Source organism: Pristiophorus japonicus, chromosome 4, assembly GCF_044704955.1.
Source record: "Pristiophorus japonicus isolate sPriJap1 chromosome 4, sPriJap1.hap1, whole genome shotgun sequence".
NCBI classification, from domain to species: domain Eukaryota; kingdom Metazoa; phylum Chordata; class Chondrichthyes; family Pristiophoridae; genus Pristiophorus; species Pristiophorus japonicus.
In genome coordinates, this window is record NC_091980.1 from 236,156,835 (window position 1) to 236,181,099 (window position 24,265).

Genomic DNA, 24,265 nt, shown 5'->3' on the forward strand with positions numbered 1-24,265 from the left:
CCTCTCGCGGAAGGCCGCGAGCATACCGGTGGACACCGCGTGCTCCATCTCCAAGGGCACCCTGGCCCGGATGTACACGCGGAAGACAGTCGGGCTGAATGACCCCCTCGACCGCCCGCTGCCTGGACCGGCTGATGGCACCCTTGGCCGTGCCCAGGAGCAGTCCTACGAGGAGGCCCTCGGACCTACCCGCTCCCCTCCGCACAGTGTGCCCAAAGATCAGGAGTGTGGGACTGAAGTGCAGCCAGAAATTGAGGAGCAGCCCCTTTAAATAATGGAACAGGGGCTGCAACCTCACACATTCAAAGAAACATGGAACACGGACTCTTCCAGACTGCAGAAATTGCAGGCGGCCTGGGAGCCCGTGACAGGCATGCAACTCTTTTTGGGGGACAAAATAAACATTAGATCACGTGTCCCCCCGATCTGGGGGACACGGCAAACACTTAACTGCCCCCTTTTTTTTTATAAATGTTTTTTTTTTCTCTCCTCCCACAACTCTTTTGGGGAGCACAAAATAAACATTAATCGAGTGCACCCCGATCTGGGGGACACTCCAGACACTTATAACTGCCCTCTTTTTTTGTGTTTTTTTTTGTGTTTTTTTTTCTTTTGTGATTTTTTTTTTGGGCATTAAAATCATATAATTTACAAGTGCCCCCTATAAAAGGGGAGGGGGACACTAAAAGCTGGCAATTAAAACAAATTAAACTTTAAAACATATCAAATCAAATTAAAATTTGGTTGCCGGGGGTAACGATGCACTCCAATCCCTCCGGCTCCCACCTCTCGCGGAAGGCCACGAGCGTACCGGTGGACACCGCGTGCTCCATCTCCAAAGACACCCTGGCCCGGATGTAGGTGCGAAAGAGAGGCAGGCAGTCGGACTGAACGACCCCCTCGACCGTCCGCTGCCTGGACCGGCTGATGGCACCCTTGGCCGTGCCCAGGAGCAGTCCTACGAGGAGGCCCTCGGACCTACCCGCTCCCCTCCGCACAGGGTGCCCAAAGATCAGGAGTGTGGGACTTAAGTGCAACCAGAAATTGAGGAGCAGCCCCTTTAAATAATGGAACAGGGGCTGCAACCTCGCACACTCCATAAAAACATGGAACACGGACTCTTCCAGACCGCAGAAATTGAAGGCGGCCTGGGAGCCCAAGACAGGCATGCAACTCTTTTGCGGTGGCAGGGGAACAAAATAAACATTCGATCAAGTGCCCCCCCCGATCTGGGGGACACTCCAGACACTTTTAACTGCCCTCTTTTTTCATATTTTTTGAGGAGTTTTTGGGGGTTTTTTTTGTGTTTTTTGGGGGGGGGCATTAAAATTATATATTTTACAAGTGCCCCCTATAAAAGGGGAGGGGGACATGACAGGTATGCAACTCTTTTCCGGGGGGGACAAAATAGACATTAGATCAAGTGCCCCCCGATCTGGGGGACACTCCAGACACTTAACTGCCCTCTTTTACTAATAAATGTTATTTTTGTTTTTTGGGTTTTTTTTTTGTGGTTTTAAAATTTTTTGGGGGGGACATTAAACCATATATTTTACAAGTGCCCCCTATAAAAGGGGAGGGGGACACTAAAACCCCGGCAATTAAAACAAATTAAACTTTAAAACATAAAATCAAATTAAAATTTGGTTGCCGGGCGTGATGATGCACTCCAGTCCCTCTGGCGCCCACCTCTCGCGGAAGGCCGCGAGCGTACCGGTCGACACCGCGTGCTCCATCTCTCGGGACACCCTGGCCCGGATGTACGCGCGGAAGAGAGGCAGGCAGTCAGGCTGAACGACCCCCTCGACCGCCCGCTGCCTGGACCGGCTGATGGCACCCTTGGCCGTGCCCAGGAGCAGTCCTACGAGGAGGCTCTCGGACCTACCCGCTCCCCTCCGCGCAGGGTGCCCAAAGATCAGGAGTGTGGGACTGATGACAGACATGCAACTCTTTTTGAGGGAGACAAAATAAACATTAAATCAAGTGTCCCCCGGCTAAACATTTTTCGAGGCCCATTTTTGTGTGTTTTTTTTTGGTATTTTCTTTTGTTTTTTGGGGGGGGTTTTTGGGCATTCAATCAAATTTTTTTCAGGTGCCCCCTATAAAAGGGGAGGGGAACACTAAAACCGGCATGAAAAATAAATTAGACTTTAAAACATATAAAATCGAATTAAAATTTGGTTGCCGGGGGTAACGATGCACTCCAGTCCCTCCGGCGCCCACCTCTCGCGGAAGGCCGCGAGCGTACCGGTGGACACCGCGTGCTCCATCTCCAAGGTCACCCTGGCGTGGACGTATGCGCGGAAGAGAGGCAGGCAGTCGGGCTGAACGACCCCCTCGACCGCCCGCTGCCTGGACCGGCTGATGGCCCCCTAGGCCGAGCCCAGGAGCAGTCCTACGAGGAGACCCTCGGACCTACCCGCTCCCCTCCGCACAAGGTGCCCAAAGATCAGGAGTGTGGGACTGATGACAGGCATGCAACTCTTTTGGGGGAGTACAAATAAACAGTAGATCGAGTACCCCCCGATCTGGGGGACACTCCAGACACTTATAACAGCCCTCTTTTTTTAATGTTTTTTTTTGGGTGATTTTTGTGGGGGGGTTTCTTTGGCCACTAAAATCATAGTTTTTCAAGTGCCCCCTATAAAAAGGGAGAGGGACACTAGAACCCGGCAATTAAAACAAATTAAACTTTAAAACATATATCAAATTAAAATTTGGTTGCCGGGGGTGACGATGCACTCCAGTCCCTCCGGCGCCCACCTCTTGCGGAAGGCTGCGAGCGTACCGGTGGACACCGCGTGCTCCATCTCTAGGGACACCCTGGCCCGGATGTAGGCGCGGAAGAGAGGCAGGCAGTCAGGCTGAACGACCCCCTTGACCGCCCGCTGCCTGGACCGGCTGATGGCACCCTTGGCCGTGCCCAGGAGCAGTCCTACGAGCAGGCCCTCGGACCTACCCGCTCCCCTCCGCACAGGGTGCCCAAAGATCAGGAGTGTGGGACTCTTTTGTGGGGGGGAACAAAATAGACATTAGATCAAGTGCCCCCCAATCTGGGGGACACTCCAAACATTTTTCAACTGCCCTTTTTTTGTTTTTTTGGGGGGGTTTTTGTGATTTTTTTTTGGGCAATAAAATCATAAATTTTACAAGTGCCCCCTATAAAAGGGGATGACAGGCATGCGATTTTAAATTGAACAGACCATCTGTTTTTTTAATTAGTGATCCTCCCGCCCCACCCGGAACAAAACCGCACACATTTGTCGAGTATTTCTGGACTGAGGAACCAGGCCAAACCAATACTCACAATATTGTTATCAATCCTTCGTATTTGGAAATAAATATTTCAACACACACCAAAGGAACAGAAAACAAACTGAAACTTGGAAGGTAAAAAAACCTCATGAACTGAATGATATTGCGAGATTGGGAAAGGAAAGGGAGTAGTATCCGAATGTGATTCTGCCAATGTTTAATTGGCAATTACTTGCTTGTAAAGGGAGAAATATCACCTTGTTAGATTTTATCGCACTGGATGTTTACTTTACTGTGAAATCAACATTGGTGCAAACAAAATGCCAAGAGGTTGTAACTGAAATGTTAACCTTTATGAACTGCTAAAATATGATACAACACAGCTTTCTGTAAAACGACCTTATTGGGATTTACATGTCTTACGTCAACCAAGGGCCACGTGGGGATGTTTTGGAATGAGCGATTCACGGGACTGAAGAGTTCGGGAGCAACTTTTGGTTACCTACCTAACTGAAATATTGTGGGGTTTTTAAGTTGTTATGGAATCATCCTTGGAAAGTTATTTTGACCAGTCTATTGAAAATGTAAGTGTAATTTACCTTCTTTTGTAAGAAAAATGGCTGCAAGAAAGGCTGTTACAGAGAGGGAGAAACTCTAGATAAGATTTATTTTGTGCAGTTCGGAACGTTTTCTAGGAAGTATAACGTTAGTGAAGTTATACATAGTAATGCTTTTCAAAGCCAATTGTTTGATCGAGTAATGTTGCATTTTGCCAAAGCAGAGGAAGGGAATAGTAGCATTGGTAGGACACGTACGGATTATGAACAAAAATAAGATATTTATCTTTGAATTAGTTGGGTTAACGAAAGGAGTGAGCACTTCATCTTACGCAAAGTAGGATTTATTTTTATGTTTTAGGCCAGGTCTTTGCAAGATACTTCAAACGTAAGATATGCGCACTGGATAAAGTAAACCTGGCCTTGTATTCCTGCTTAATGCTGCTTTATTTGTATGTATTTATTTATTGTATTTCTGTTTTGTTTGTTTACAAAGACAATAACCGTGCACTTGTGCATTTACAACTTAGGAAGTGGCATCTGTAGCATTTTCCTGGATCAAAGGTAGCAATCAATGTAACGCTGAAAGTATATTAAAGGAATTCTCCAGCCGCCATGATTACACAATTTATTATTACAACTTAAGCATAACTCCAAGTCCCCCAACTGTTTAATTTCCTCTCTTACTGTTAATTACATTTTAAGATTCATTGAGCACACTGAGCCTGAACTGAAAGTTAGGCTAGACACTGAGACCTGCTAATAATTGCTCTGATTGGGTTGGCTTTATTTTTAATTGGCTTATAAGAAAATGAGTACAGTAATCAAGCAAACTGAGTTTAAAAAAAAATTATGGCATTACATAATCTTGTTTTGGAATTTTTATTAACTTGCATTGATGTATGTAATTTCCACTCTATCTCAATTCAGCTCTTTTGTACAATTGCGATTAATATCTGCCTTGTACCAATTCTTCCAATGAAGTTTTCATCAATCACATGTCTTCTGCTGAAACTCATCTTTTTATTAAGAATTCATTTATTTTAAATGTTTTTACTTCATTCAGTTTGAAGAAATGTTCCAATGTAAAGTGTTTTTATTGTGGGAAAACCATTCCCCATGTCTAGTATCTTTTCAATGAGATTGACTAGTATTGAGAAGCAATCTATCAGCCAGAAGTTGGCATGAGGGTACCTGGTATGGCAGTGGCAGTGTGTGCGGGGCTCCTTTAAGACTCTATTTCCAAGAGTAAACATCACCCAATACTGGAACACATGAAGGCTTCCTGCCCACTGACTTCAGAGAGATTTAATTGCACTGAAGGATTCACCTGAGTGATTGGTAACAACTAACAGATTACTCTTTTATCATACTCCTCAACACCCCATACTATCATATTTCTCAAGCCCATTCTTTGATATAAGAAGCTTACAAGGAAGGTATTTTTGTCTATTGAAGTACTTAGAACTTGCAATATGGAAACTGTCCTTGTCAGTGTTTACCCTCCATGTGAGAAGAGTTCTAAACACATAACTCACTGTTCCCATGTCCCATTCATCCACCTATCCAATCTAATCTTGAATGTTGACATTGTTTTTGTTTCAACCACTAACCCTGAAAGTGAATTCCACGGCTGCACACTTGGTGAAAATGTTTCTCCTGCTTTCAGTTCTAAATCTCCTGCATTTAATCTTTTATCTACGGCCCCTTGCCCTTAACCTTTAACTACAGGAAACTATCTGCTTTTATCCACCCTGTCCCATCCTTTCATAATTTGAAACACTTGCACTGTACTGTGCTGTAGTAATGAAAAAATACCCAATTTTAAAGTTTTTTTTGGTCTTGTCTTGTGATCATCAATCATAGGCAGTCCCTTGAAATCGAGGAAGACTTGCTTCCACAATCAAAGTGAGTTCTCAGGTGGCTGTACAGTCCAATACGGGAATTACAGTCTCTGTCACAAGTGGGACAGTCAGTGGTTGAAGGAAAGAGTGGGTGGGGAGCCTGGTTTGCCGCGCGCTCCTTCCGCTGTCTACACTTGGTTTCTCCATGTTCTCGGCGGCAAGACTCGAGGTGCTCAGCGCCCTCCCGGATGCTCTTCCTCCACTTTGGGTGGTCTTGGGCCAGGGATTACCAGGTGCTGGTGGGGATGTTACACTATCAAGGAGACTTTGAGGATGTCCTTTGAAATGTTTCCTCTGCCCACCTGGAGCTTGCTTGCCGTGTAGGAGATCCTAGTAGAGCACTTGCTTAGGGAGTCTCGTGTCGGGCATGCAGATGATGTGGCGTGCCCAATGGAGCTGGTCGAGTGTGGTCAATGCACTTGGCACCCACCTGTACCAGGAAATCCTGACATCTTGAAGCGGACGATCTTTGGGATGCAATGTCTACTTTTGAACAGTTATCTCCATACTAACATTTTGAAACCATTTCTCACTACTGATATATCCTAGAGGTTATCACCTGACCAGCCTACTTGAGAGCTGCCTTTAAGCACAAACCTGGATCATTTTGATGGATCTCGGTTCCTCCATCCAAATGCTGTTGTCGTCTTCACTGAGCTCTGTTAAAGTGCATCTTGCATCCCCAAGTTGGTCTCTGAATTCCATCTTTTAAAAAAAAAAATTCCTTCTGCTTACCATGTTTCTCTTTAGAAATAGACCATTATTTCTACTATGTAAATGAAAAATGTTCCTTAACTTTCCACGTAGTTAAGGACTCAATAGTCTTTTGTCTCTTGTATGAAACCTCCAGTCTCTAAATAGAGATAGAGACTGGCTAGTGGAATGAATTTTGCATACTTCATCTTTTGCGGTGAAGCTACGCAGCTACATCTATGGCAAGTCCTCAATGAATAAATGTCTCTGAGTCTGAAGGCTGTGGGTTCAAGCACCACTTCAGGATTGAAGCTTGTAATCCAGGCCGATACTTCAGTGTAGAACTGGGGAGCACTGCTTTCTTGGAAGTATAATCCTTCAGATGAGATGTTAAATCAAGGTTTTAATTTTTTTGTTCAGATCGTGATAAAGTTCCCATGGCACTATTCAAAGAACAACACCAAGTTCTGCTGATGCCCTGGCTAATATTCTTCCCTCAACCAGCACCAGCATAAATAGTCTTTCATCACATTGCTGTTTGTTGGAATCTGCTGTGAAATGGCCGTCTTGTTTATCCTCATAACAATAACTGCACTGAGAAAATAGCACGATAAGAGACATGCTATGTTTTTTCTGCCAACTTCCCTCAACCTAAAGATGTTGATGCCTTGTTGGGATGTCAACCACCTTCTGGTACTTAAAATAAGTGAGAGTGTCTTGGAAGGCAATTTAACTGTAGAGGGTATAAAACATAAGCCAAATCCTGTCTTTTGCCCAACAGCCACACCGCTAGTTTTCTGCAGGGATAACTAGACAGTGATGAGCAGTAATCATTGTAATTTTTCTCCTCTCTGACCCTGGGTGCTGAGACAAATTGTAGTGCACCTACCACTGCCCCAGTTGAGATCAGCTAGTTGAGTGCAAACTGGGGAATTGAACCTGGGATATTTCTGATCAGTCTTGTGCAGCCTCACTCTTTAACCAGCTTAGTGATCAGGGGAGTTCACAGGCAATCTTTTGTGCTTGGTGGAAAGGGATGAATTTATGAAATGTCCCAAAGCCTAAAGACTCGAGCAGTGACCTACTGGTTCATACTGCTAGAATAATGGGGAGGGTGTGGTACTGTGAATTTTTAAAAATTGTTTTGGATTATGTGAATTACTACTTGAATATCTTTTTTATTTTCAGGATGACCTCCCAACAAGTGATTCCCGTGTCTACAATCCTATGATTCCTTATGATTCAGACTTAACTATTCAGGAGTCTTATTACACTCCTCAGTTGCATCAACCTCAAGAAGTGACCACAGAGCTTACGTCAGCAGATCTTAGTTTTCTCAGTGATGACCAAGACCAACAAGATGATGAGGATGAAGCAAAGGATTATACAAGTCGGGAACAAAAGGTAGAGCAGAGCCAACTGCTGTCAGAAACCCGCAGCAATGATGGTATTGGTACACCTGGACCCGAAGATGCTACGCAGTTGTCATACCAGTCAACAAATGATGCAAATGCCACCCCAATTTTCAATGGATCACCTTCAATGTGCCCAATACCATTGACTCCTATGACCCCTGTAGCACCAATGACCCCAGTAGAAAGTTCTGGAATATGCCCCCAGTTACAGTAAGTATTTCTGTTGGCAAGATTATCTCCCTTCAGAACCTATAACTCTATATAAAATATATTAAACATTTTAAATAGAGTACATATTTCCTGAAACAATTTTTCTTATAATGATTTTCTGTAACCTTATTTCTATCATGCTGCTGCCATAATGCTTTTCTGTCATGCATGAACTTGCCTATTGATTTTTCTTGCCTTGGCTTGAGCCATCCAGCTTTTGTTTCCAAGGTAGGTAGTTCAGTATGTGGTCAACTGAACTCGCAGCTCCAAGCTAGATGGTTGTGGTGAGGCTGGTTCCATTTTATAGCCTTGATCCCTGTCTTGTTGCCACTGTCGGCAGGGCCTGGGTCAAGGTTCTTAAGTGGCTTGAGCAATTTAAAATTGTTAATTATGATTACTAAATTACTTAAACTTTGGGGCCGAAATTGCTCCTTTCCGAAAGGCGATAAGGACTTTTAGCCTGGGGGCACACCCGGCTGGAATTGTCCCGGGATGGCAGCGGTGATAACGGGTTTGTGCTGCTGCCCTTCTCACCCTGGGCAGTGGCACACGGGACAATGACATCAGTGCCGTGCGCACCAACCCCTTTACGCCCCACGGGGGAAATTGCCCTGCGGGAACGTGGTTGACGCGGGGCGATGGCACTGACGGCTTTGTGGGTTGCAAAGCTGTGGTGGCTGGGGCGTCCCGTTCGCCTTTAAAGGGGAGGGCGTGGCACCGCAGCCACCATCTTATTTTTTTTGTAAGCCGACTTTGCAGTCAGCACTACAATGGCAGATGCTGCTTCGGCTGGGCCACCGATATATAGCCTGGCATCCCCTCTTGGGAGTCGGGCCGCTTGCCTGGATGGAACCCTCCTTGGTGGCCCAGTGGGTGCCACGGAAGTGGCTGTAGTGTTCGCAGCGCCCCTCCCCTTTAAGAGAAGGGGAGGGACGTTTTTGATGCGTCAAAGCGATGTGGCACGTCTGAGTCACACTGATGCACAGCGGCCCGAGAGCGTCCAGATGATTTTTTTTTTAAGTTAAGGTGCCCAATTCCATGGCTCTTGCGTCCGCCCACTGCCGGTCGGGGAAAAAAAATCACTTAATTCGAATTAAGCGCCCCAAACCTAGCGCGGAGAAATTTCACCCCCTTAAAATCCAAGTTCCTGCTGTCACTGGATTTGTGACTATAGAGGCAGGATTCCCTACAGGAGTTCCTCCATGGTAGTGTGGCAACATCATTGCCATACAGAACCTTGCACCCTCATTGAGTCCTGATTCGTGCATCTCCTGAGCAGAACATTTTGTTACTTGAACACTTTGAGTGCTTTTAAAGCACATTAAAGGAATACTACTCGCAGTGGGAATCCACTTTTAGTACGGCAAATGTTCCACATATGAAAGTCCGGGATTATTTAATCAGCAGTGTTTACTCTTTTAAATAAAATATAATTTCAAAATTGCCTTAGATTTTTTTCAAGTTTTCCAGCAGTGGGATGGAAGGAGAGTTTTCTTCCCCCTCGCCCGCCCGCAACTGCAAAATCTCGCTGCTCACATCCTGAGCACCAGTACACCAGTATCTTCCTCTACTCCCTCCTGTATGTTTTACCGACCATATCCTGATAATTATTTATTTCCCAGTACTCCCAAACAGCAGAACCATCCCTGCCTGCTATGACCCACACTCTCGAAGCTCTTAGTTTTGAGAGGGTAGTTCTAGGGTTTATCAACCCACATGGAACACTTCACCCATCCCTACACTTCATTATTGTTACATACATTTCTTGGAATAACTTCCTTGGTATCCTGGGCTCTTATTTTTAAAATAGAGTTAAATCAGTGATGCAGTTACAACCATATTTAATAGTAGTCAAGGCCACTAATTTCCAAATATACAAATAATGCAAACAAGGCAAGGGAATACACAATAAATGCAAGGATACTGAAGTGTCGAGGAACAGTGGGACATTGGAGGCCATGTCCACAGATTCCTGAAGGTAACCGGATGGGTAAATAAGGTGGTTAAGAATGCATACGGGATACTTTCCTTTATTAGTCAAGGCATAGAATATAAGAGCAGTGAGGTTATGCTTGAACTGTATAAAACATTAGTTAGGCCACAGCTGGAGTACTGTGTGCAGTTCTGGTCACTACATTACAGGAAGGAAGTGATTGCATTAGAGAGGGTACAGTTAAGACTTACGAAGATATTGCCTGGACTGGAGAATTTTAGCAATGAGGAAATATTGGATAGGCTGGGGTTGTTTTCTTTGGAGCAGAGGAGGCTGAGGGGAGACTTGATTGAGGTGTATAAAATGGAGGGGCCTAGAAGTAGAAGCAGAAACGCTAATCCCATCTAAAAGGTACTTGGATATGCATTTGAAGCACTACAACCTATAAGGCTAGGGACCTTGGGCTAAATTTTCCCCAAGCAGTTTTTTCGGCGCACTTACCGTAAATGCGCCGACTTTGTGCGCTGGAAATGGCACCGAAAAAAATGTGCTGGCCGCTCTGCTGTGTATCCTGGGTCCTGGCGTGGTGTTTCTCGTGGGGTGGGGGGCAGAGCTGCAGTCCTGCGCAGCAAATACTGCCGGCACCTCCGCATGTGCAGTAGCTCATCGCAGCCCGACCCTGTGTGGGAGGGGCCAAAGCACGCAGTCCCTGTCGCGGGCCGAGTGGCGTGCCGCGCACTCTGATATCGAAGGATCGCATTGGAGTAATGGATTCTGGAGGTGATGAAGGGACATGTGAGTTTTAGTGGCAGATAGGCTGTGGCCCTTTTGACAAGGGTGGGGGAGCGGGATTAGCTGCAGTGCTCTTGGAGAGCTGGCACGGGCTCAACGGAGCATTGACTTGGTGCAGAGCCAGGGTGGCAAGGAGAATTCACAGGACACCGGAGAGGAGTGCACCGACAGCCAAAAGTGCCCAGTGTGTGAGATCATCTTCCCGCTCAACCTGGAGGACTTTGATTTCGAGCAGCACGTTGTGAAGCACTTTGTAGCCTTTCCTCTCCCTCCCCCCTCCCGATGCCGCTGAGATCAGCCTTTCCTCTCCCTTCCCCCGCCCCAACCCCGACCCGCTGCCTTCCCTGGCCGATTTCAACTAATACAATTTTTAAAATAGTTGTTCAATTGTTTACCCTATTTTTATGTAGTTATTTAAACTTTTATATTGAAGTTTTGCTGCTTGGTGCAGGTCCAACCTGCGCCGATTTGTTAACTGCCCGCAACGTTATTCAGAGCTGGCCACATATGCTGACCTAAGTGGATTTGGAGTAACTTTTAGCTGGCCAAAATGGCATAAATAGGCAAAATTGGGTAGTGTATGGGAACACGCCCCCTTTTTGGGGAAAAAAAAATGAAGTAAAAAAAAAAATCTAACCTAAGTGACTTTGGAGCAAATTTTGTTGAGGAAAAGGGTATTTTTTAACTGAAGCCAGAAAAAACAGCTTACTCCAAAAAAAGATTGGAGCAAGTTATGGGGAAAATCGGGGCTCCAAGAGCTAGAAAGTGATATTCAGCTGGACAGCTCTTTTTCGGTCGGGGAAGACACGATGGGCCGAATGGCCTCCTTTTGTGCCCTAAATTTCTATCAATCCACAATTCTGCAATTAAAATGCAATTAATCTTGTTCAATTACTATATTATGCATTACATGGGAGGAGGATTTCCTGGAGTGCATAAGGGATGGTTTTCTAGACCAATATGTCGAGGAACCAACCAGGGGGGAGGCCATCTTAGACTGGGTGTTGTGTAATGAGAGAGGATTAATTAGCAATCTCATTGTGCGAGGCCCCTTGGGGAAGAGTGACCATAATATGGTGGAATTCTACATTGGGATGGAGAAGGAAACAGTTAATTCAGAGACCATGGTCCAGAACTTAAAGATGGGTAACTTTGAAGGTATGAGGCGTGAATTGGCTAGGATAGATTGGCGAATGATACTTAAGGGGTTGACCGTGGATGGGCAATGGCAGACATTTAGAGACCGCATGGATGAACTACAACAATTGTACATCCCTGTCTGGCATAAAAATAAAAAAGGGAAGGTGGCTCAACCGTGGCTATCAAGGGAAATCAGGGATAGTATTAAAGCCAAGGAAGTGGCATACAAATTGACCGGAAATAGCAGCGAACCCGGGGACTGGGAGAAATTTAGAACTCAGCAGAGGAGGACAAAGGGTTTGATTAGGGCAGGGAAAATCGAGTACGAGAGGAAGCTTGCAGGGAACATTAAAATGGACTGCAAAAGTTTCTATAGATATGTAAAGAGAAAAAGGTTAGTAAAGACAAACGTAGGTCCCCTGCAGTCAGAATCAGGGGCAGTCATAACGGGGAACAAAAATAGCAGACCAATTGAACAAGTACTTTGGTTCGGTATTCACTAAGGAGGACACAAACAACCTTCCGGATATAAAAGGGGTCAGAGGGTATAGTAAGAAGGAGGAACTGAGGGAAATCCTTATTAGTCGGGAAATTGTGTTGGGGAAATTGATGGGACTGAAGGCCGATAAATCCCCAGGGCCTGATGGTCTGCATCCCAGAGTACTTAAGGAGGTGACCTTCGAAATAGCGGATGCATTGACAGTCATTTTCCAACATTCCATAGACTCTGGATCAGTTCCTATGGTGTGGAGGGTAGCCAAATGTAACCCCACTTTTAAAAAAAAAAAAAAAAGAAGGGATAGAAAACACGGAATTATAGACCGGTCAACCTGACATCGGTAGTGGGTAAATGATGGAATCAATTATTAAGGATGTCATAGCAGTGCATTTGGAAAGAGGTGACATGATAGGTCCAAGTCAGCATGGATTTGTGAAAAGGAAATCATGCTTGACAAATCTTCTGGAATTTTTTGAGGATGTAACTAGCAGAGTGGACAAGGGAGAACCAGTTGATGTGGTGTATTTGGACTTTCAGAAAGCTTTCGACAAGGTCCCACACAAGAAATTAATGTGCAAAGTTAAAGCACATGGGATTGGGGGTAGTGTGCTGATGTGGATTGAGAACTGGTTGGCAGGCAGGAAGCAAAGAATAGGAGTAAATGGGTACTTTTCAGAATGGCAGGCAGTGACTAGTGGGGTACTGCAAGGTTCTGTGCTGGGCCCCAGCTGTTTACATTGTATATTAATGATTTAGACGAGGGGATTAAATGTAGTATCTCCAAGTTTGCGGATGACAAGTTGGGTGGCAGTGTGAGCTGCGAGGAGGATGCTATGAGGCTGCAGAGTGACTTGGTTAGGTTAGGTGAGTGGGCAAATGCATGGCAGATGCAGTATAATGTGGATAAATGTGAGGTTATCCACTTTGGTGGTAAAAACAGAGAGACAGACTATTATCTGAATGGTGACAGATTAGGAAAAGGGGAGGTGCAACGAGACCTGGGTGTCATGGTACATCAGTCACTGAAGATTGGCATGCAGGGACAGCAGGCGGTTAAGAAAGCAAATGGCATGTTGGCCTTCATAGCGAGGGGATTTGAGTACAGGAGCAGGGAGGTGTTGCTACAGTTGTACAGGGCCTTGGTGAGGCCAGACCTGGAGTATTGTGTACAGTTTTGGTCTCCTAACTTGAGGAAGGACATTCTTGCTATTGAGGGAGTGCAGCGAAGGTTCACCAGACTGATTCCCGGGATGGCGGGACAGACATATCAAGAAAGACTGGATCAACTGGGCTTGTATTCACTGGGGTTCAGAAGAATGAGAGGGGATCTCATAGAAACGTTTAAAATTCTGACGGGTTTAGACAGGTTAGATGCAGGAAGAATGTTCCCGATGTTGGGGAAGTCCAGAACCAGGGGTCAGAGTCTAAGGATAAGGGGTAAGCCATTTAGGACCGAGATGAGGAGAAACTTCGTCACCCAGAGAGTGGTGAACCTGTGGAATTCTCTACCACAGAAAGTTGTTGAGGCCAATTCACTAAATATATTCAAAAAGGAGTTAGATGAAGTCCTTACTACTAGGGGGATCAAGGGGTATGGTGAGAAAGCAGGAATGGGGTACTGAAGTTGCATGTTCAGCCATGAACTCATTGAATGGTGGTGCAGGCTCGAAGGTCCGAATGGCCTACTCCTGCACCTATTTTCTATGTTTCTATGAAACAACATATCCTCCAGCACATGAGCAACACCACAGGACATCAAGTAACATTGACTCAGATTTTGCTGGCGTGGCACATCTCGCAGGATGCAGCATTAGTTCGACTTTTTCCCTTGCCCATCAGCTCAAATTTTTTGCCCTGAGAATTGCTGGAAGTGCAAACTGATAATGGCATGGCAAGTCAGCAGTGTATCTGGGGTCAGACTTTCCACATTGAAAAATAGCTCAGTTTTTTGGCGCTATTTGCGAATACCAGCTGATGTTTTAATGTCGAAATAGCGCCAAAAAAAATAAGGCCTAGGCTTTGCCAAAAGATTTTTAATATGTTGGCGTAGGCTTAAAATACCACAATTTTTAAGGTCTGAACGAATTTTTTTCACCTTAAAAATAACACCCATTCTGCGCATGCCCAACACAGTATATACTTGAGGCTGTAAAATTTAAATGCAGACAGGAAAATTACTCTGCTTTGATGCTGGTGAATGGATATTTAGGCATTTTTTAGTGAAACTTGGTCTGTAAAATAAACATGGCCTGACCACAGAGTTTTGAGTTCAATCTCGCTCTCTCGTTTCACTCACTCTCACTCTCTCCAAAGTCTGCCTCAGTTGGAAATGAGACTGAAATGTCCATGTAGTTTCATGGCCTTGGGTTGCTCCCCTTTATTTCCCCGCTGCCGGTGTGGTGATCTCTCCCAGGTTGGCTGACTTCTTGAGCTGCTACTTTTTATTTCTCAGCTGCCGGTGATGGTATGGTGTTGCCTCCCAGGGTGGGTACTGAGGCCAGTTATGGCCAATGTGCCTGCTTTGAGGAGGAGGGCAGGGAAATTGCTGCAGTGCAGTGTGGCTGATAGAAACAGAGAAATCTGCAGTGCAGAAAGAGGCCAATTTGGCCCATGGTGTCCGCGCCGGCCAACAAAGATCCACGCGGCCCTCGGTCAGCAGCCCTGAAGGTTACACACAAACCTATGAACAATGGCGGAAAGGTAAAGAACATCCGGCCCAACCAATCCGCCCCACACAACTGCGACACCCCCTGCACCGCAACATTCTCTTGGGAGAGGCAAAAAAACACATTTTTAAAAAACCCAGGCCAATTGGGAGAAAAAAAATTGGGACAATTCCTCTCCGACCCATCCAGGTGATCAAAACTAGTCCAGGAAACCACTGGCCATATTCGATTCCCTGCAGTACTTGCCATCGTATCTGCGCCAGCCAACAAGAGGTTATCCAGTCTAATCCCACTTACTCGCTCTAGGTCCGAAACCCTGCAGGTTACGGCACTTCAAGTTCCCATTCAAGCACCTTTTAAATGTGGTGAGGCTTTCTGCATCCATCACCCTTCCAGGCAGTGAGTTCCAGACCCCCACAACCCTCTGTGTGAAGAAACTTCCCCTCAAGTCCCCTCTGAACCTTCTACGAACCACCTTAAAACTATGCCCCTCGTAATTGACCCCATCACCAAGGGAAATAGGCCCTTGCTATCCATTATATCCAGACCCCTCAAAATGTTATACACCTCAGTGAGGTCTCCTCGCGGTCTCCTCTGTTCCAATGAGAAGAAACCCAGCTTATCCAATCTGTCCTCTTAGCTAAGTTTCTCCATTCCAGGCAGCATCCTAGTAAATCTCCTCTGCACCCTCTGTAGTGCAATCACATCCTTCCTATAATATGGCAACCAGAACTGCACACAGTATTCCAGTGCAGGCTGAAGAATAAAACAAAGTGATCAAAGTTTACATTTTTGAAATTGCTACTTTGTAATTAAAGTAGTCTTTTAACTTTTAAAACTTCAAATGTTCAGCGCATTTTTAAGTAATTTTTATATAAAAATATAGGTTTTGTTCCCTCCCAAAAAGCTTTAACTTTTAGTTCCACTTCCAAAGATGGTCCCATTAACGCTGATTTTGATCGGACTTGACTAGGTAACGCAAGCTTTTTAAAAGTGGTATTTAGCACTGTTCTTAAAAATATTTTTCTTGGGGAAACTCTCAAACAGCATCATTGGATTTGACCCCAAGTGACATCACAAAAACGGTTCTCAAAAAAAATTGTCACTTTTTTAAGGACGGCATTACACCACTGGCGAAACTAGCAAAATGGCTCTAAATTTATTTACCTCCAAAAAAAGTTTTTTGATCCTTACGGTGCCGATTTTCTAGCCCCTGGAACCTTGGTAAACGACAGAACCAACAGTCTATCTCCTTAACCAATAAGATTTAGGGATTGAGAATGAAACCACTGTGATGGAGCAGGAAATAGGATGAATTGGAGACCAATCAGATATAGAAAGAGAAATAGAGAGGAAAAGAAAAACTGGAGAGAAAAAAGACAGAAAAAGTAAGAAAAATTGCATTTAAATTTCTTAAAATCTCTAGCAACCTCTAGGAATGAGACTTTGAAGTTTCAATTGTTCTGGGCTGAAGAAGTTGAGTGGTATTTCAGGAATATAAACCTTGTAATTAAAATGGTACTTTTGCTGTTAAGTAGCAGCCCCGACTTTCTGCGGGGAGTTTATTGGGCAATGAATGTGCAAATGCAGCAATTTCATCAAACCCAGGAGGATGAGGGCCAGCAGACGTTTTTGTAAGGCTAATGGTGGAGGGGCGCAAATCCTCCAGCAACTTGTGGCGATTCGCAATTCATGGGGTTTCGCTTTCTCGCCACAAGTTGCTGAACAATTTCATTTTGGCAGCAAAATCTGGGCCATGAAACCTCTTGCATAGAATGTGCACTTCCTGTAATTGTAACACTTGCTTGTCATGCTATATATAAATTGGTTGCTGTGGTCGCCATCAAAACAACCCTTCAAAAGTAAGTAAGTGGCTGCAAAGTGCTTTCAGACATTCTGAGGGTATGAAAGGCACACTACAAATGCAAATTAGTTTGTTCTTTCAAATCTTTTTTAGTATACTTGCAGCTGATACCAAACTGGGAGGAACAGTTGAATTGAAATTACAAAATGGGTTGAACAAAATAAGCAAATGGGCAGAATGATGGCAAATTGAAATTTAATGTAGTTAAGTACAAAGTACTGCATATCGGAAGGTGTTGAAATAACTGAGGATGAGATTCAAAGAAACGTAGCAATCTGGATAGACTTAATACTCAGCTTGTCCAATCAATTCAGAGCAGCAATCAATAAAGTCAACACAACATTGAGCTACATAGACAAGACAGTGGACAAGTCAGGAAGCCATGATCAAACTATATTACTGTGGTAAGACTGGTTGAGGACTGTGTCTAGTGCTGGTTGCGAAGAAACAAGACCTTCAAGCACTGATGGGTATGCAGTGAAGATCCACATGGTGAGTGAAGTGTTGGTGTGTTTTTCAGTCTTGCAGGTAGGTGTCAGGGACGTGACCTTTGAACTATTCAAGATAGTTAATTGTTATGTCAAATAAAGCAATGTGACTGAGTACTGTAGACTTGAGTAAGGGTGACCTTAGTGTCTCTTTATTCTGACTCCAGAGTGCTGGCACAGCATGGGAGGCCTGCTTATCTGCAGTGCTCCCAAGGGATGCTGGGATCCCTTGGGACTCCAACAGATGTGACCTCTGGTGGCGGTAGAATGCTGGTTACAAGGTGTTGTATACATAACATTAATAGTATGGAAAAGGTATTAATATTTTTAATTAAATTGTGGGAATGAGACAAGGGGTTCAATATAATAAAAGGTAAATTTAAGCCTGGTATCAGGAGATTCTTCACCCAGTGATCACATGGACTGGACCTCCAGATGGAATAGTGGAAGCAAAAAACCTGGAATAATTTTAGAAACAATTAGATACTGTAATGGGGTAAATGCACGGTTTTTCAATTCAGAGGGGTTGCGAAAAAGGAAATGAGCAAAGAGAGAGTATGAGAATAGATTGGCAGCTAACATATAAAAGGGAATCCAAAAGTCTTTAAGCATATAAATAGTAAACGGGTAGTAAGAGGAGGGTTGGGGCCAATTAGGAACCAAAATGAAGACCAAGAATCGAGGCAGCGGGCATGGTTTAGATACTAAATGAGTGCTTTGCATCTGTCTTCACCAAGGAAGAAGATACTGCCAAAGTCATAATGAAAGAGGAGGTAGTTAAGATACTGGATGGGATAAAAATTGATGAAGAGGAGGTACTAGAAAGGCTGGCTGTACTTAAAGTTGTTAAGTCACCAGGACCGGATGGGATGCATCCTAGGATGCTGAGGGAAGTAAAGCTGGAAATTGGGGCGGTACTGGCCATAATCTTCCAATCCTCCTTGGATACGGGGGTGGTACCAGAGGACTGGAGAATTGCGAATGTTACACCCTTGTTCAAAAAAGGGTAAAAGGATAAACTCAGCAATGACAGGCCAGTCAGTTTAACCTCCGTAGTGAGAAAGCTTTTAGAAACGATAATCGGGGACAAAATTAACAGTCACTTGAACAACAAGTGCAGATTAATTAAGGAAAGTCAGCATGGATTTGTTAATGGCAAATTGTGTTTGACTAACTTGATTTTTTTTTGATGAGGTAGCAGAGAGGGTTGATGAGGGCAATGCGATTGATGTATCCATGGACTTCCAAAGGGTGTTTGATAAAATGCAAAAAGATTGACCAGGATGGTTTCAGGGATGAGAGACTTCAGTTATGTGGATAGTCTGGAGAAGCTGGGTTTGTTCTCCTTGGAGAGGAGAATTGATAGAGGTGTTCATGAGGGGTCTAGACAGAGTAGAGAGAAACTGTTCCCATTGGCGGAAGAACCCAAGGCAACATGAGGAAAAACTTTTTTACGCAGTGAGTGTTTAGGATCTGGAATACACTGCCTGAAAGGGTGGTGGAGGCAGATTCCATTGTAGCTTTGAAAAGAGATCTGGATAAGTACCTGAAGGAGGAAAAAAGGACTATGGGGAAAGGCCAGGGGAGTGGGACTGGCTGCAGCGCTCTTGCAGAGAGCTGGCACAGGCTCGATGGGCCGAATGGCCTCCTCCTGTGCTGTAACCATTCTATGATTCTGGATGGATGCAACAAGATGGGCCAGGTTGACCTTCCTCATCCTTCATTACCTTGTGATTTAGTTCTTCTAGTCCCTCAGTCATCGTCTGAGGGATGTAAAAACTGGGTGTCGAGCCCAGTGCAGATCCTTCCAAATGACTGGTGCAGCTCACTCCACTTAGCGTTCGCACCCCAAGTGCCAGTGTACATAGTTGAGAAATTATAAATCCACTAAAAGCACAATAAGTATTTTAAAATACATTAAAGCCAGTTCCTAGCTGATGGCTGGGAACTTGGGCTGGTGGGTTGGGAAGAAGTGAAAGTCAGTGTCCCAATGGTAGGCAACATTTCTTAGCCCGCCCCTCAATGCAACATAACCTGCTTACCTCTTTTCACAGTGGGGGGCCCCCCTCCCTAGTCCTTGAGGAAGAGGAGGCAGACTCCTTTCTCCTCCATCCAGATTATGGCACCGTTTCTCCTCCAGCTCTCTTACCACAAACACTACTTCCAGTGCTCCCATGTGCCAAGAGCCTGCTGCCTTGTTGCTTCCATAACCCAGAAACCTTATCTATACTGCTTCCATACCTACTGATCCCTTCCCCAATACTTGTAGACCACAACATGATCCCAATGCTCGCTAACTCTGGGACCCTCCCCTCTGGTTCCCAAGAGGCTGGGAACTTCCTCACTGTTCTTTTCACATTCCACATTGCTTCCCATTTCAGTAAGTACGGGCGCTTCCTGCCAGTTAGCAACACATTGTGCTGTGTAAGTTCATGTGGCGAATGAAGTGCTGGAGCATTTGAAAAGTGGAAATGGGTCCTGCAAGACACTCGGGACCCTAATTTATTATGTTTCTGGCGTGAGCTCTTGCCGTGAATTCGTCTACCTTATCCAATGTGGGGAGTGATGCACTTCCAGCTGGAAATGTGTGTGTGCTCCCTAACTGCCATTTTGAAGGCTTAGGCCAGTCAGTGCCCAGATTTCGAAGCCAAGATCTTCTGACTCAAAAATGAATGTTATCACTTGGCTAAGTTGACTATTGTATTTTGAAGATTACTATTTTGACACCCAGTAGGTCACGAGGCTAAATTTTGCAAAACTGCTCTTCCATGCATGTGTGTCTGTGTGTGTGTGTGTGGTAAGGGACACAACGGACATGATTTTTGCAGCGCGACAGCTGCAGGAAAAATGTAGGTAACAGCGCCAGCCCTTATACGTGGCCGCCTTCGACCTCACAAAGGCCTTTGACACTCAACCGTGAGGGTTCATGGAGCATCCTCCTCTGTTTCCGATGCCCCCAAAAGTATGTCAGCATCTTCCACCTGCTCCACGACGACTTGCAGGCCGTGATCCTTAACAATGGATCCATCACAGTCCCAATCCACGTCCGGACCGGGGTCAAGCAGGGCTGTGTCATCGTCTCGATCTTCCTAGCTGCCATGCTCCACCTCGCAGTCGACAAGCTCCCCGCTGGAGTGGAAATAAACGACAGAACCAGTGGGAACCTGTTCAACCTTCGCCGTCTCCAGGCCAGGTCCAAGATCACCCCAACCTCTGTCGTCGAGCTACAGTACGCAGCCGACGCCTGCATATTTACTGAGGCATACGAAAGCATGGGCCTTACATTAAACATCAGTAAGACAAAGGTCCTCCACCAGCCTGTCCTCGCAGCACAGCACTGCCCCCCAGTCATCAAGATCCACGGCGCTGCCTTGGACAACGTGGACCATTTCCCATACCTCTAGAGCCTTTTATCAACAAAAGCAGACATTGATGAGATTCAACACTGCCTCCAGTCACCAGCGCAGCCTTCGGCTGCCTGAGGAAAAGAGTGTTTGAAGACCAGGTCCTCAAATCTGCCACCAAGCTCATGGTTTACAGGGCTGTAGTAGTACCCGCCCTCCTGTATGGCTCAGAGACATGGACCATATACAGTAGACACCTCAAGTCGCTGGAGAAATATCACCAACGATGCCTCCGCAAGATCCGACAAATCCCCTGGGAGGACAGATGCACCAACATTAGCATCCTCGACCAGGCCAACATCCCCAGCATTGAAGCACTGACCACACTTGATCAGCTCCGCTGGGCAGGCCACATCGTTCGTATGCCAGACATGAGACTCCCAAAGCAAGCGCTCTACTCGGAACTCCATCACGGCAAACGAGCCAAAGTTGGGCAGTGAAAACGTTACAAGGCCACCCTCAAAACCTCCCTGATAACGTGCAACATCCCCACTGACACCTGGGAGTCTTTGGCCAAAGACCGCCCCAAGTGGAAAAAGTGCATCCGGGAGGGTGCTGAGCACCTCAAGTCTCGTCGTCGAGAGCATGCAGAAATCAAGCACAGGCAGCGGAAAGTGCGTGCAGCAAACCCGTCCCACCCACCCCTTCCCTCAACAACTATTTGTCCCGCCTATGACCGTGACTGTGGTTCTCGTATTGGACTGTACAACCGCCTAAGAAGTCACTGATAAAGCGGAAGCAAGTCTTCCTCGATTCCGAGGGACTGCCTATGATGGTGGTGGTGGTGGTAAGGATTGCAGTACACTAACATGCAGTGACCTTCCAAATTTGTGTTCTTGTCTATCAAGCACATCGACTCACACGAGACTCCGTGCTCAGTGCCCTCCTGGATGCTCTTCCTCCATTTAGAGCGGTCTTTGGCCAGGGACTTCCAGGTGTCAGTGGGGATGATTAATTTTATCAAGGAGGCTTTGAGGGTGTCCTTGAAATGTTTCCTCTGCCTACCTGGAGCTCTCATGCCGTGTAGGAATTCCAAATAGAGTGCTTGCTTTGGGAGTCTTGTGTCAGGCATGCGAACAATGTGGCCAGCCCAATGAAGCTGGTCGAGTGTGGTCAGTGCTTCAGTGCTGGGGATGTTGGCCCGATCGAGGACACTAATGTTTGTGCATCTGTCCTCCCAGGAGATTTGCAGGATTTTGCGGAGACATCATTGGTGGTATTTTTCCAGCGATTTGAGGTGTCTACTGTATTTGGTCCACGTCTCTGAGCCATACAAGAGCCCTGTAGACCATGAACTTGGTGCCAGAGTTGAGGGCCTGTTCTTCAAACACTCTCTTCCTCAGGTGGCCGAATGCTGCGCTGGCGCACTGGAGGTGGTGAGCATAGTCGTCGATATCTGCCCTTGCTGATAACAGACTTCCGAGGTATGGAAAGTGGTCGATGTTGTCCAAGGCCGCGCTGTGGATCTTGATGACTTGGGGGCAGTGCTGTGTGCCGGGGTCGGGGTGGTGGAGGACCTTTTGTCTTCCGATGTTTAGTGTAAGGCCCATGCTTTCATATGCCTCAGTGAAGATGTCGACTATGACTTGGAGTTCAGTCTCTGTCGTTCAACAACAGAGGTTGGGACAGTCTTGGATCTGGTCTGAAGATGATGAACAGGTTTCTACTGGTTCCGTAGTTTAGTTCCACTCCAGCGGGGAGCTTGTTGTGTGAGGTGGAGCATGGCAACAAGGAAGATCGAGAAGAGGGTTGGCGCTATGACTCGGCTCTGCTTGACCCCGGTCCAGACATGAATTGGGTCTGTGGTGGATCTGTTGGTCAGGGTCACGGCTTGCATGTCGTCGTGGAGCAGGCGGAGGGTGGCGACAAACTTTTGGGGGCAGCCGAAATGGAGGAGGACGTTCCATAGTCCTTCATGGTTGACCATGTTAAAGGCCTTTGTAAGGTCAAAGAAGGCCATGTACAAGGGTTGGTGCTGTTCCCTGCATTTCTCTTGCAATTGTTGCGCCGTTAAGATCCAGGATGGTATGTTGCCTCCCTGGTGCAAGGGTCAAGGATGTCTCGGAGTGGCTGCAGCGCATTCTGGAGGGGAGAGAGTGAACAAGCCAGCTGTCCTGATACATATAGGTACCAACGATTATAGGTAAAAAACGGGATGAGGTCCTACAAGCTGAATTTATGGAGCTAGGAGTCAAATTAAAAAGTAGGACCTTTAAAGGTAGTAATCACAGGAATGCTACCAGTGCCACATGCTAGTCAGAGTAGGAATTTCAGGATAGCTCAGCTAAATACGTGGCTTGAGGAATGGTGCAAAGGGAAGGAATTCAAATTCCTCGGATATTGGAACTGGTTCTGGGGGAGGTGGGACCAGTACAAACTGGAAGGTCTGCACCTGGAACCAATATCCTAGGCGGAGTGTTTGCTAGTGCTGTTAGGGAGGGTTTAAACTCGCAAGGCAGGGGAATGGGAATCTATGCAGGGAGGCAGAGGGAAGTAAAAAGAGGGCAGAAGCAAAAGATAGGAAGGAGAAAAGCAAGAGTGAAGGGCAGAGAAATCGAGGGCAAAAATCAAAAAGGGCCACATTACAACATAATTCTAAAAGGACAGTGTTTTTTAAAAAAAAACAAACCTGAAGGCTGAGTCTCAATGCGAAGAGCATTCGTAACAAGGTGGATGAATTGACTGCTCAGATTGCTGTTAACGGATATGATGTAATTGGGATTACGGAGACATGGATCCAAGGTAACCAAGGCTGGGAACTCAACATCCAGGGGTATTCAATATTCAGGAAGGACAGACAGGAAGGAAAAGGAGCCGGGGTAATGTTACCGGTTAAAAGGGAGATTAACGCAATAGTAAGGAAGGACATTAGCGTGGATGATATGGAATCTATATGGGTAAAGTTGCGAAACACCAAAGGGCAGAAAACATTAGTGGGAGTTGTGTACAGACCATCAAACAGTAGTAGGGAGGTTGGGAATCACATCAAACAGGAAATTAGGGACGCATGCAATAAGGGTACAGCAGTTATCATGGGTGATTTTAATCTGCATATTGATTGGGCTAACCAAACGGCTAGCAATACTATGGAGGAGGATTTCCTGGAGTGTATAAGGGATGGTTTTCTAGACCAAGATGTAGAGGAACCAACTAGAGAGCAGGCCATCCTCGACTGGGTCTTGTGTAATGAGAGAAGATTAATTGGCAATCTGGTCATGTGGGGCCTCTTGGGGTAGAATTCTTCATTCAGATGGAGAGTGACACAATTAATTCAGAGATAGGGTCCTGAACTTAAAGAAAGGAAACTTCGGCGGTATGAGACGTGAATTGTCTCGGATAGACTGGAGAATAATACTTAAAGGGCTGACGGTGGATAGGCAATGGCAGACATTTAAATATCACATGGATGAACTACAACAATTGTACATCCCTGTGTGGCGTAAGA

The 24,265-nt window shown here is 45.7% G+C and overlaps 1 protein-coding gene across 2 annotated transcripts in view; it reads left to right on the plus strand.

The window, feature by feature from the left end:
- Positions 1-3,665: 3,665 nt before the first annotated feature.
- Positions 3,666-24,265, plus strand: part of LOC139262317 (TATA box-binding protein-like 2) — a 74,414-nt gene continuing 53,814 nt past the window's right edge. For both annotated transcript variants that reach the window (XM_070877479.1, XM_070877480.1), the window contains exons 1-2: positions 3,666-3,839; positions 7,598-8,034. In XM_070877479.1, coding sequence (XP_070733580.1) covers positions 3,795-3,839; positions 7,598-8,034 — 482 coding nt within the window. In that variant the 5' untranslated portion in view covers positions 3,666-3,794. The remainder of the gene's footprint in view (positions 3,840-7,597; positions 8,035-24,265) is intronic.